General features: G+C 36.8%; 1 protein-coding gene across 1 annotated transcript in view; it reads right to left on the bottom strand.

Annotated features, from left to right (window-relative positions):
- Positions 1-36: 36 nt before the first annotated feature.
- Positions 37-12489, bottom strand: part of LOC110168281 (adenylate cyclase type 9) — a 31413-nt gene continuing 18960 nt past the window's right edge. Inside the window, exons 2-10 of the mRNA XM_055152253.1 lie at positions 7344-7489; positions 6708-6815; positions 5911-6167; positions 5376-5478; positions 4695-4903; positions 3823-3982; positions 3590-3732; positions 3485-3514; positions 37-3362 (exon numbers count right to left, since the gene is read on the bottom strand). Of these exons, the coding sequence (XP_055008228.1) occupies positions 2024-3362; positions 3485-3514; positions 3590-3732; positions 3823-3982; positions 4695-4903; positions 5376-5478; positions 5911-6167; positions 6708-6815; positions 7344-7489 (2495 nt within the window). The 3' untranslated portion in view covers positions 37-2023. The remainder of the gene's footprint in view (positions 3363-3484; positions 3515-3589; positions 3733-3822; positions 3983-4694; positions 4904-5375; positions 5479-5910; positions 6168-6707; positions 6816-7343; positions 7490-12489) is intronic.

The raw sequence follows: 12489 nt of genomic DNA, 5'->3' as shown, positions 1-12489 counted from the left end.
GTACAGTATCAATTAAGTTAGACAACACTTCCAGCAGCTAAGTTTATTTAATTTACCCTTCATTTCCACACTTAACGTGCAATATTCAAACATTTTAATGACAGCAAATTTCACCAATTTATTAAAAATATGGCTTTAGCAAATAATAACATCTGGACAAAATCCAGATATTCTTGCCTTGTTTAATTATTAGGCAACAGACAGTAGAGTGATCAGATTTGAGTATTTCTACAGTTCTATGTAATTTTAAGAGTGTAAAATTTGTCAAAATGAATAACATCACATTTGTTGAAATGGTACAAACATTCTTTCTAAATACATTCTCACAATTCAACAATCATACATACATTTACACACATGCAAAACACCAACAATACAGAACACTATAATTCATGCATTTACAAAAAAAAAAAAAAAAAAGGCTACTCAAGTACGACACAATACAAAGGTAAGTCTAATAAAGTGAGTGCTTTGTGCAATAGTCTTGTAACTGTAAAATGAAAATGTTACTTGAACTAATCAGAACAGCATAAATCCATGATATTGCACTCTTTGGCATCAAATGCATCAATTGTGCAATTGCTCTGGTTCAGGGACAGTTAAACAAAAATAAATACAATAAAAATTGTGTACACAACTTACACACATCCTAAATTATCATCAGATGAACTTTTGTACACAATGTGGATCATTAATCCTTAAAACAATGAATGAGCAAAACAAATGCAGCCTGTGTGCTTTAGCTGATAGTAAAGATGCTTGCTGTAAATAGTAGGCCCACTGCATATTGTTATTACCTCAGACTCCTCACAACACACCACAATACAATGCTTTGCAATATTGTTAGTAGAAGGATTGTGTGATCATAAGCGAAGAACAAAAAAGAGCATGTCATAGCATTCATTCAATACTGAATAAAATCAGAAAACATAAGGCCGTAATACATGGATAGTTTATAATGTTGTTTTATCAAGGCACTGATTTATTTAATCATATATCTGCAATTCAATTAAAAGCCTAGACAATGAAAGGCACAAGCTAAAACTGCTTTTTACAGTGCATTTGGAGATGTTTACATTGCTGTCCATGAGTGCTGTCCATAATACCTACATTTTGGTTGAATATATAATGCACATAATGATATTTTGCTAGTGAACACACAATCCTTTGATAACTCATATGACACATATAGGGTGGAATCAGAAATAACATGGGATTCTCTGCATGTGTGCTGTGAAATTAGAAATATGCACACAAATACAAAACTACAGCTCAAACTGTGGCCAAGCCCTGCTTCTTTGTGAGGCTATATAAATCAAGACATAAAGCTCATGTACCAGAAAGCACATTTTTCTTTTTTCTTTGACTGATTGCTGAGTTATTATTTCAGTCAAGTAGGTTAGGTAGTCTCCAAGTTTAACACCAGATCATTCTGCTGCAGCAAACTGAGCAAACACAGTTAGCATGCACACTTCTAGTTTACCTGCACTACTTAATTCTATTCTGATTTATCTCTGATTTTAAAAATCAGAAATAATTTCCCATAGCAGAGAAACTAAATTCTCTTTGAAATTCTGAGCAAATGTTAGCACTTTTTATACGAAAGGTCACCTTTCAGAAATTGCAGTGATGTATAGCAAAAGACATATAGCATATACTGTAAAAGTAAAACAGAAATAAAATGTTTAGCAAAATGTTTCCCTTTAGTCATTGTTTTAAAAAGGCTTAAATCTACACATTGAACTATTAATCTAAGGCACTTAAAATGCATACAAAAGTATTAATACTATTCAAAGGGATTAGGATTATTTGATTAATGCAAGACATTGAGATCTGTATAGCAGGCAAAAGAAGGTCAAGAATTATATACTACATCTGAAACCATCTTTTTCGTGTTACTGCTAGTCAAAAATGTCATAAAGCTTCCTGACACAGCAAACACATCAGTTCTTAAAAATATTGACAAATAAACCTGCAGTGTATGTAAATATTAAAGGGTAGAGGCATAATGAGGAAGGCAATATTATAGTCTAGTTAACGTTTTAGTTGTATGTTCATTGTCAACCTTTTTGGTGTCTTTTGAAGAAGGATGGCTGGCTGAAGTTTGTGAAGCAGATGTAATGAAGTGCTGCTTAACAGTTTCAGACATAGATGGCTCCACCACGTTGATTACAGATGTTAGACCACTGTGAGAGACAGACCTCCTGGTAAAAGACACCTCTGGAGATGTTCTCTTTTCACCTGTAGCCCGATGTCCTAAATCTTTCACGAGAGAAAGCCCTGTAGTGGCTGAAGAGCCTGCACTAGCACTGGGAACCATAGTAGTAGTGCTGCATGTATTTACGTTAGAATTGGGCACCATGCTGGCAATTTCATCTGTAGGAGATCGTCCAATGCTACCGTCCACTTGTGCCCTGATCTCTGGGGATACAGACAGTTGATATTGGGGCACAGGACCACTGTCACTGCTTTTAGGGTAAAGGAAGGTCTTCATTTGACCTTTCCCTTTAACATTTACTGTGCCCCTGTAGTCAAACTCATAATCCATGCTACTGAGCACACAGAAGCTCTCCTCACTGACCTGTACGCGACACTCCACCCCTGTGGTGTCCATGCGACTGGCAATGTTGACTGTATCCCCCCAGATGTCATAAAGAAGCTTGGTGGTGCCAATCACACCGGCTGTTAGAGGGCCATGATTGAATCCAATGCGAAGCTTGAAGCCAAAGCCCAGCATGTTTTTGTTAAAGTCATCCACCACCTGCATCATTTCCAGAGCAAATTCAAACAGAGCTCGGAGGTGTGCGTGAGGGTGAGCGGCATCTGCACACTGCTGTGTATTCAGCCCAGAGGCTGCCATATATGTAGCTCCAATGGTCTTGATTTTTTCAATGTTTGAAAAAGCAGGTCTTCTTAAGAGCTCATCAAAGTCTCCAATGAGCTCATTGAGGACACGGTAGCACTCCTTTCCTCCTTCATAGCTTTCTTCATAAAACTCACTGAAGTTAACAATACTTGCAAAAATTACACCAACATTGTCATGGTTTTTAGAATAGCTTTGTGTAACCTTTAGTTGCTCTGCCACATGAATGGGAATGATGTTACGTAGCAGCCAGTCAGCCTGATCCCTCATGTTCTGAATTTTGATCCGGTGTTGGTCAGCCTCTACGTTTCCATGATAATGCAGACGATAACTGACCTCAAATTCACGATTGAGGAACCAGACCAAGAGGAGGAGCAGGAAAAATGCCACACAGGCCTCAGGTCCAAGCAGCTTGTGGGAGTCTAGCTGCACATCTGCATCTCCTGGCCCTTCTGACATCACCAGACTGCTGTTGCTGTCATTGAGGTAGCCTTGTGACCTTATTAAAAAGGAAAACATAAATTAACAATACAACACTTTGTGTAATGTATTTAAGCTCATGTTAAATTCAGTGACTTACCTGTACTAGTCATCACAATAAGTTAAAAGAACAACACTTACCATATTGCATTTCCAAGATGTTTAGAGACCCTGCAAAATGTAACAATGTAATGACAAATTTACATTTTTGTTCAATGAATGTGCTTAGCCTAAGCTGGCACCTACCGGCATGGTGAAATAAAGAGCAGACCAAGTAGTGCCAGACCAACTAATGTTGCCAAACTTGATCGCATCCAGTAGCAGAGTTGGCAAAAGTTACAATACTGAATGATGGCTATGATGACAGCATAGCAGATAAACATGGTGAACTGTAAAGAAAGTTAAGACATTTTTTCAGAGAATGCAACAAAATGTGGCAAAGTATTGTCATAATGTAAGTTGTTGACTAAAAGACATACCTGGATTGACTTATGCATTTCACAGGTAACATTTGAAAAGACAGCCACAGCAGGTAGAGACACCAGTACAGCCCCTGCTAAGTGACGGGGTATCCACCCTGATATGACCCTCATCAGGGCTTTTGTGCAGGGCAGGGCTCTTTCCACATAGAAGGCCATACTGATGTAGAAGAAGACAGATTATTCACAATATTGTCTCAATACTAAATGCACAAAATCTATCTGATGAGGATATAACCATGTGGTCTTGTAGTAGTTCTGATACAGATGCTAAACCTTTCAGGAAAGGGCCAACTCTTTTTTTCAGTAAATGGATCCTGACACTAGTTGAGTTTTAGTTTTAGTATCATTAGGTATATGAGTGTGAGTGAATGAAAAATGATCTGTAAAGCGCTTTGGGTATCTTGAAAGGTGCTATATAAATCCAATGATTATTATATGGGTACGGCAACGCCACTGAAATTGTTAAATCATTGCCCTTCAGTTCATAATACACAGAGCACCTGTATGTTCTCATTAAATGACTTAAATCAAATATATAACATCAGATGAATAATCATAGTCATAGTCATTCTAGTTAGAACTAAGGTTGTGCAGTTAATTAAACTTTAATTGAAACTTATTAATTGAGGTCTACAGTAAACCCTTTCTCAGTAAAAGCTGAAATGAGATGAGAAAAGTTCTGATATCAGAGAAAGAATATAGTCTCCTTTTTGTGTTAGATCATAAAGATTAAATGCCTAGATATTGTTTATGTTCAGGAAATTAATCAAAGCATTTCTGATTTGCTTTTTAAAAAGACAGAATAAAACTGAATTTGTCTGTCATCTCGTCCAAGCCCAGACCTAGTTACACTTTTTGTTTTGTCTTACCGTATGGCAAATAGCAATGCCAGCACTTCTAGGAGGGCAGCCACAGCTGTAATAGTAAGAGGTGATATGGGCAAACTCTGCTGGGTGATGATGGGTTCAAAGAAACACGCTAAAGAGAGTGCAAAGAACACCAAGCAACACAGTAGCATGTCCAAGAATGAGCTGAAAGTCGGCGTGGCAAAGGTCTGTACTGTTGTCTGGGTGTCCACCTTAAATACAAAAAGTTAGATTAATAAGATTAATATTAATAAGAGGAAAAATTACTATTGCTATTTTCTAAAAGCAATAAATGACTGAATGAAACTGATTTTATTAAAGCTACATTTTTTTCAATAAGTGTACTTATTTATACCAACAGGGGGCACCATAGTATCATAAAAATCTATACTCAAGTTCCTGCATTGGTTTGCTGCAGTCCAGCGTGGTTGGTCAAAACTCAGATTTTCTAGGTAGACTTGCAAAAAAAATAATATTTTCTTAACCCTTTTTCTCTTTACAGACAATATGTGACAAGACATTTTTAAGCCTATATAAAAATAATAAAATAAATAAAAGCTAAAGCAAATTTTGAAGAGTGCAAGAGAGATTTTGAAGATGATCAGTTACATTACATGATAAAGTAATTCCTCTTTAAATAAAAATATAAATATTACAAGCACATATTAACACATACACACATACCTCCTCCTGGTAGCTTATCCGGTAAGTAGACTCCAGGCTCTGTTCCAGGAAGGTGAGGCTCAGTTTGTTTATGGGAGGTTTGTAAAAATAGTCCTTCATGAGACTGTAATGGACAAAAGAGACTCAGTGTAATCAATGTTTTAATTCAGCTCAACAGTTTGTTTTAAGTTTTAAGTATCTTTAAAAAAATGTCATTAATCTGAATTATCTTGCATTTAATTAACTACTGGTGTTTTTACTGGTAAACACATACTCTGAAAATCTCTTATCATTCTTAATGTGAGTGGGTCACTTCACCCAGATCTGACTGTTTCATGGCCTGGTGGCTTCACTTGCTTGTCTCCATCAAGCTTGAGTAATAAGGTTTCAAGGGCACTATGTAGATTTTTGTGAATGTCCTAAACTCTATTCCACAAAATAGCATATAACATAGCAATCTTCATGGAGACAAAGATTTAAAATTTTATACTGTGTTGTGGAACATTCATAGTGTACCTTTAAAATATGTCAGCTGACGTGCAAAGACCAGTCTCACCTGTCCTCTTTGATAACATCCACAAAGTGGGCATCGCTCCTCTCTCTAAAGTTCTTAGAGCGCAGAGGGATGAGTGCAGAGTGGTCCATACCCATCGCCCCACCGCCCCACGTCTTCTTCTCCTTCTCCTGTAACATCTCACATAGAGATGTTTGGCTGTTGTTCAAAGCCTCCAGGCGAGGACTCAGCAGACCATTTAGAGCCTTAGGGCCCATTCCCATAGAAACCAGAGGTGGACACTCCAGACTAGAAGAGTCCTAGGCAAGTCCACAAGTAATTAACAATCAGCATGCTCAGGGACTGCAGGTGGAAACTGGCACTATTGCTGGTACAATGCATCTCTCCTGCTAAGGTTAATGTATATTTGCACTGTGCATTGTCCCTGTCTCATTAAATATACTAACCAAAACCATAAGTCTAGTATATGGTGGTGCGCTAGTTAGTGTCTAGATTCTTGTGATAAACTTGATGTAAATTATAAATTGAAAAATTTAAAACTTCATTGACTGTTTTGTAAATATGCCATAATAAAAACTAATAAAATGCAGTAAAAACATAAAACATAGTGTATAATCTGTTAAATAGGGGTATAAAGTCTTTTTTCTAAGTCTAATTTCTGCCCTTAAGTGGTTAATTTGACAGTCCATTCACTTTTAGTTTGATATTTGAACCTCAGCCACATTTACAGGGCCAAACAAGCACCTTTCTGATGGACTGCTATAATATGGTATGAATATTGTCAATCTAGTTAGTAAAAAAAAAAAATAATTAATTTCTGTGTCACGCCCCAGACAAACCTTGATGCTGTTAGCCTTGAGGTCATCATGACAGTTGTGAACCAGTACTTCTTCTGAAACCTGACTTTCTCCAGGGATCAAGGTGACACCACAAGACAAACAGGGGGACTGGGGGAATAATGAGAAGTTAACAGAGATTTAATGAGATTAACAGGGAATGATCATCATCAGGAGATTCTGCTAGACATATATCTCTCTACTAGTGAGTTTAAAAAGAAAATATTATGCAATTAGCATTCTGCCATGTTATAATGTTGTTCCCTCGTCAAAACATGCTTGAAGAGGTATTATATGTCATCCATGCATGTTTCAGTAATTTAGGGGCCCTATCCAAACCCTCCTTGGAAAGCAGTATGATCCTGCCCACAAGCCTACATCTGAGCAAAATGAATGCCAATTGGAAAGTGATAGCACTAAAAGAGTCAAAAACAAAACTGAAACTTATTAAACATGTTAATATGTAGTTTAATATACAATATACACAACAATAAAAGGTAACATGGTGATCTAAATATGTTATGTGTTAGTACTTAATACCCCATAGTAATAATTTTATAAAATTAAATTAAATATCAATAAAAGGATCAACAAAAAAGAGAAAACATTACTTAGCCAGATGAAGCAAGAGAAGCTCACCTTAACACTGTGAGAGGAGCTATGGACACTGTCAGGGGAGTGCACTCTTTGGTCCAAATGTTCTGACCCCACAGACCCCAACTGTGTGCAGCTGCACTGAGATAGAAGCTCCACCTTTCTGCCAGAAATCAGGAAGGTTTTCAATCCTGTAAAAATACAGAAAAGTATACCTAAATCAGTTGATAAAATCCAAGTACAGAACAATACAATATGTTCAATAAATCTTTTAATAAAGTGGTCTAATTCTTAAGTCAGAGTAATTTGTAAACATAGAATGATGAGCCATGAATATCAAATTATGCCTGTTTAAAGGTCATCTATAAATACTGCCTTGGAGTGGGTATACAAAATAACAAATGTGTAACATAAAAACTGTGTGATGAAGCAGCTATTTTAAGGAAATAAATTACAGTGGCAGGTTGATAGAACATTTCTCCTTGTGTCCTTGTCATTTGTCTTATCTTGTCTCTTGTCTCTCATTTTTCTAAGCAAAAACTAAGATTTATGCTCTTGATTAAAATTGAAGCAAAAATATGTAGTTCTGTGAAAGCTGTGAAATGTTTTTGAACTTGCTGAATGTTGCGGTGACCATGAGATAGCTTCGAGTACAGACATAACAGGCCAAGGTCAAATATTTGAACACCTGCGTCCGTCCTCATCTATCGCCACGTTTCCATTTCTATCACCCACTCCCAGAATGTGCTCATGAGTGTGTGCAACTTCTGGTTCAAAAGTCACTATTGAAACAAAAACAAGAAACTATGTCCACTGCAGCATTTGTGGCTGTGCTCAAACAATAGTACAACTTAACTGTGAGGAATTCATCTTAGATAATGAAATGGGAATATTTTGATTTATTTAGATGGAGAGCTGCCTTACAAAATGGACACTGAAATTTTGTCCATTAAAACAGTTCTGGAGGCAATGTCCAAAGAAGCAGATAAGCTGAGTCAAAGCCTGTGGGGGAGATTGTCTCAAAGCTTCACAAATCACAGGAGACCGTAGAGAAGGATCAGGATTTGTTGGTCAGAGATTGGAGGACAGAGAGAGAGGAGACACGTACCTGCGCAATAAACTAGTAACTCCCCATACCCTTTCACAAAAACAAAAGTTACTATATAAAGGAATTTAGGGTATATCATTTTACATGGCTACAGTCCTATATTGTGCAAAATAGACTCTTGTGAGCTTTAGGACATGTTATAATATTGTTACCTGCTTTATTATTTATTAGTCTGTCTACAACAAACTCCATTCCATCTTGTGATGTTATGAAGCAGTCGTTTTCAAGCTATCAGCTACCCTTTCTTCAATAGAGATGGTCAATTCCAAATCTATTCCATTTATCCAAATTATTTTAGAGGAGGTGTATGGAGTTTAAAAACACAGTGGAGCACTTCTTGAATTGCCACATGACATCACCAGGTGGAATAGAGTGTTTTCTGTTTAAGAAAACAACTCTTAAATATGCAAATATGCACTTTATCGTATGTGTGAATGAAACAACACAAACACAACTCCAAGTATGGTTTGGATGTGGAAACAACATTATAACACATAGATCAAAAATAACACAATATAGGCCATTCAATCAGATCTTTTTGTAACTATTTTGTATTAATTTATAACAGACTTCCACCATCATCTGTGAATAATGCACAATAGTCAGGAAGTGTAAACACCTTCATAGTTCTTAAGAGTCTCATGAGTGAAAGATGTGAGCCACGTGCACAAAAGAGCCCTATGTATATAAATAAAGATGACTTAAGAAAAAAGGTACTACAGAATCTCTCTGCTGCACACACCTCCGCAGAGCCAAAAACAACACAGACGGAGGTGTAGATGGATGTGCATTCTGTTCGGGGGTCATTTGCAAGGTGGCTTTAGGAGCTGCAAAATGAAGGGAGTAAACAGCAGTAACAAAGAAGTCATTCTGTGCACCAGTGATCCAGAATGGAGCAGTCATCAGCAGGACACCCAAGGGAGACAGAGAAGCAGGAGGGTGTGTATCAAGCAGATAGCCAGGGACAAGGCTGATTTTATTAGCTCTATAATCAAATCTCATGTGATCTGCCAGGCCACACCACTCCTGCTTATGCATCAACAAGGTTATGCTCCTCCTGTGTTTTTATGCCATACGATAAATCACGGGATAGAGGGTTTAACTGCTTTGACTCTACTAATTTAATTACACTTACAAAATGTTTTTTTCTATCTACAAATGAGGAGGAGTATTTTTGCAGCTGTAAGGTTGACTGAGTAATACTAACAACCAGAACATCACAAGGTTCAATATGAAAAGCAGTAGGAGCAACATCATGCACAGTAGCAAAAGTATGTACATGTGCATCAGTTCAAGTAGTGGTAGTAGTAATAATCATGTACTGAAATATTTGCATAGAAAAATCTGTAGAACAAGCACATAGTGATATGTAGTATGTAGCATAGTAGTTGTAGTTATACTAGAAGAAGCTATATAGTAGTTGAAGCTATCATAGTAAATACTACTTTTATTCAGTGGCATTTTTAGTTTTTAAGTAATCATGCTTGTACTCAAATTTGGGGTATTTATAATATCTACAAATATCATCTCCAGATCTCACAAGTGTACAAAACAACCAATCCATCTCAGTTTCATTTTGTACATTTTCTGAGTGTGACTGTTTACTTGCTCACGATTACAGGCCAGATTGCCGGCACTTGAGTCAGAGGCACCTCTGTTGATTTCCAACACCAAACAACCAGAGCATTTGAGTCACAATGTTTCTAAGTGCATTTATTAATATGTTCAGTCACGGTGAATGCAAATCCTATATCTGCAGCAGAACCAATGATGCATGCTGAGTAATAACTGCATTGAATTAGGAGTCAAGATCGGCAAACTGAAAGCGCTGGACCATTTAACACCATTCCATGCCCATGTAACAGCTTATTAAAGATAATGAAGCGTTTTGCCCCAGATAAAATGTGCTCCATCCCATTACTGTAGAAAATTGCCTGGCACGAAAAAAAAAAAAAAAAGCTGGGAGTGTTTGATCAGCAATGTAAAAATGAATTTAAATGTGTGCATAAACGAGTCTGGAATGTTCATCATCTTGTAAAATAAGCGTAATGTAAAATGCCAATTGTTTATAATCCAGAGAAACCTCTTATCAAAATTATGTAATATGCATTTACTACAAACTCACTCACAGTCCTTATAAGAGTGCTCAATCGTCATGTTCTGTTCCGTTATCGCCTCGTGTTCAAATAAAACGCTGTGTATTTTTAGGCAGTAGATCAACCAAAAACAAATATCGGCCAGTGTTAGAGATTTAAGGCCAATGCACTAAAATGTCCAAATATCGGCTTGATCGGCCCAACCAGTATAGTAGTCTCTCTGTAATTATTACAGTACAGACATTTATCCTATATTTGATCTGGTAATATGGTCATTGAGACTTAGTTCATAAAATTGCCATAGCAGTGATATGACCGGTTAACCACTTTGAATTTGTAATAAAAGTACAGAATTCCAGACAGTTTTCAGATGCTGTTTGACAATCCTGATTTGAAGAGCCCGCAGATGGTTATGTTAGTGACTTTCCCTCTCTTAACAGCTTGTGTTTATGATCTTGCGTGGCAGACAGCTCAGACTGCCTTGTTACAAGGCAGTAAATGATCGTTTCTCTAAACTGACCCTTGCTGCACGCCTCCTTTTTGACAGGACTTAGCACCATTAGAATACAGCTGTGCTTCACCAGGGAGAAAGGTCACCACACGTCACGCTGTGTCTTCCCAATCATGTTCCTAGTTGCTTTGCTTCCCTGCTGCGAGAAAATGACTGTATATTTCTCCATCTGATGGTTTGGTCAATTCTATTAATGATACTATAGGGAGAAGAAAAGGCCGACCATACAATTGTTGTAGACAAGCATGGGTCGTCTCCCATTTCTCCTATTGATTTTCACCTCATTTCAGTTATATAATGTGAATAAGTAATCAATGATTTTTACACTTTGATATTCATCATCTTGACTTTTTGTCTGTTTTGGATCCACATTTAAACGTTTAAATAATCAACGAATCAGAACACAAAATCTTTGAGGACGAGACCCTATTAAAATGGACAAACTGAGCAAAAAATTCAAAGAAACACACAACTGTATCACTCAAAACAAATATGGCACAAACGCATGCATAAACATTTCTTATAAATTTTGCCATTGAGGAGAGCAGCAGCTGTCAAGACACACAGATTTAAACATTTAATTGTTACGTCATATGTCAGTGAAACTTAAAGTTAAAGCAAATAAAAACTGAAACTGTGCAAATAAGGATACCTTATGACATATGAGTACTGAACAATGGTGACTTTAATATGGTTATATTCTATACCAAATATGAGGTTTTTGAGGTGAGCACTAAAGAACTGAATAGAATAGAACATGAATTGAATTACTTAATTAGATGGGAATATGTTATGTGTATTTGGACAGAATTAAGATTATTAAGAATGCACCGATTTAGCCTTTTCTGTTTCAATACTGATGTTGATATTTTGCATTTAAGAATCTGCCTATACCTGATATCAGTCGATACCAATTCAGAAACTGAAAATAGCATTTATTTCCTTTAAACACAAACAGCATAAGGTAAAAAAAAAAAAAAGGCAAATGTGTTTTGTAACTACAGAACAGCTTTGTATAAATATACGTGGAATATTATAATTTTTCCAGGAAACTGTCTTATTACACCAATTTATAAACCAAAATGGGATATCAGCTGAACCAGTTTCTTGCAAGCCGCTTTCTGATCCACCAATATTTTCAATATCGGCACCAATATCCATTACCAGTATCATAACGGTGCATCCCTATTATCGAAGTCCAGGACAGAACTTTAACAGATTTTAGATCCTATAGGCTACAAATACATTCCAATCAAAATGATTGATTGTCAGTGTATGTCATATTGCCAGTACACACTCAGTCTCTCTGTCTCTAATAACTCAGTCTTATTGATGTGCATTGTTAGTGACAGCCATTGGGATTTATGGGACTTGACGTGTCCTGTCCCGTCCCATCAGCTGTCATGGAAAAGTAGATAACCTTTTGGTCTGAGTGCTGCCGTGCATTATCTCCCTCTCTAAACGCTCTCGTCCTGA

Source organism: Boleophthalmus pectinirostris, unplaced genomic scaffold (assembly GCF_026225935.1).
Source record: "Boleophthalmus pectinirostris isolate CB_2022bp ecotype Guang Dong unplaced genomic scaffold, ASM2622593v1 HiC_scaffold_17, whole genome shotgun sequence".
NCBI classification, from domain to species: domain Eukaryota; kingdom Metazoa; phylum Chordata; class Actinopteri; order Gobiiformes; family Gobiidae; genus Boleophthalmus; species Boleophthalmus pectinirostris.
Note: the sequence above shows the minus strand (reverse complement) of the source record. Positions and strands in the feature narration are given on the sequence as shown.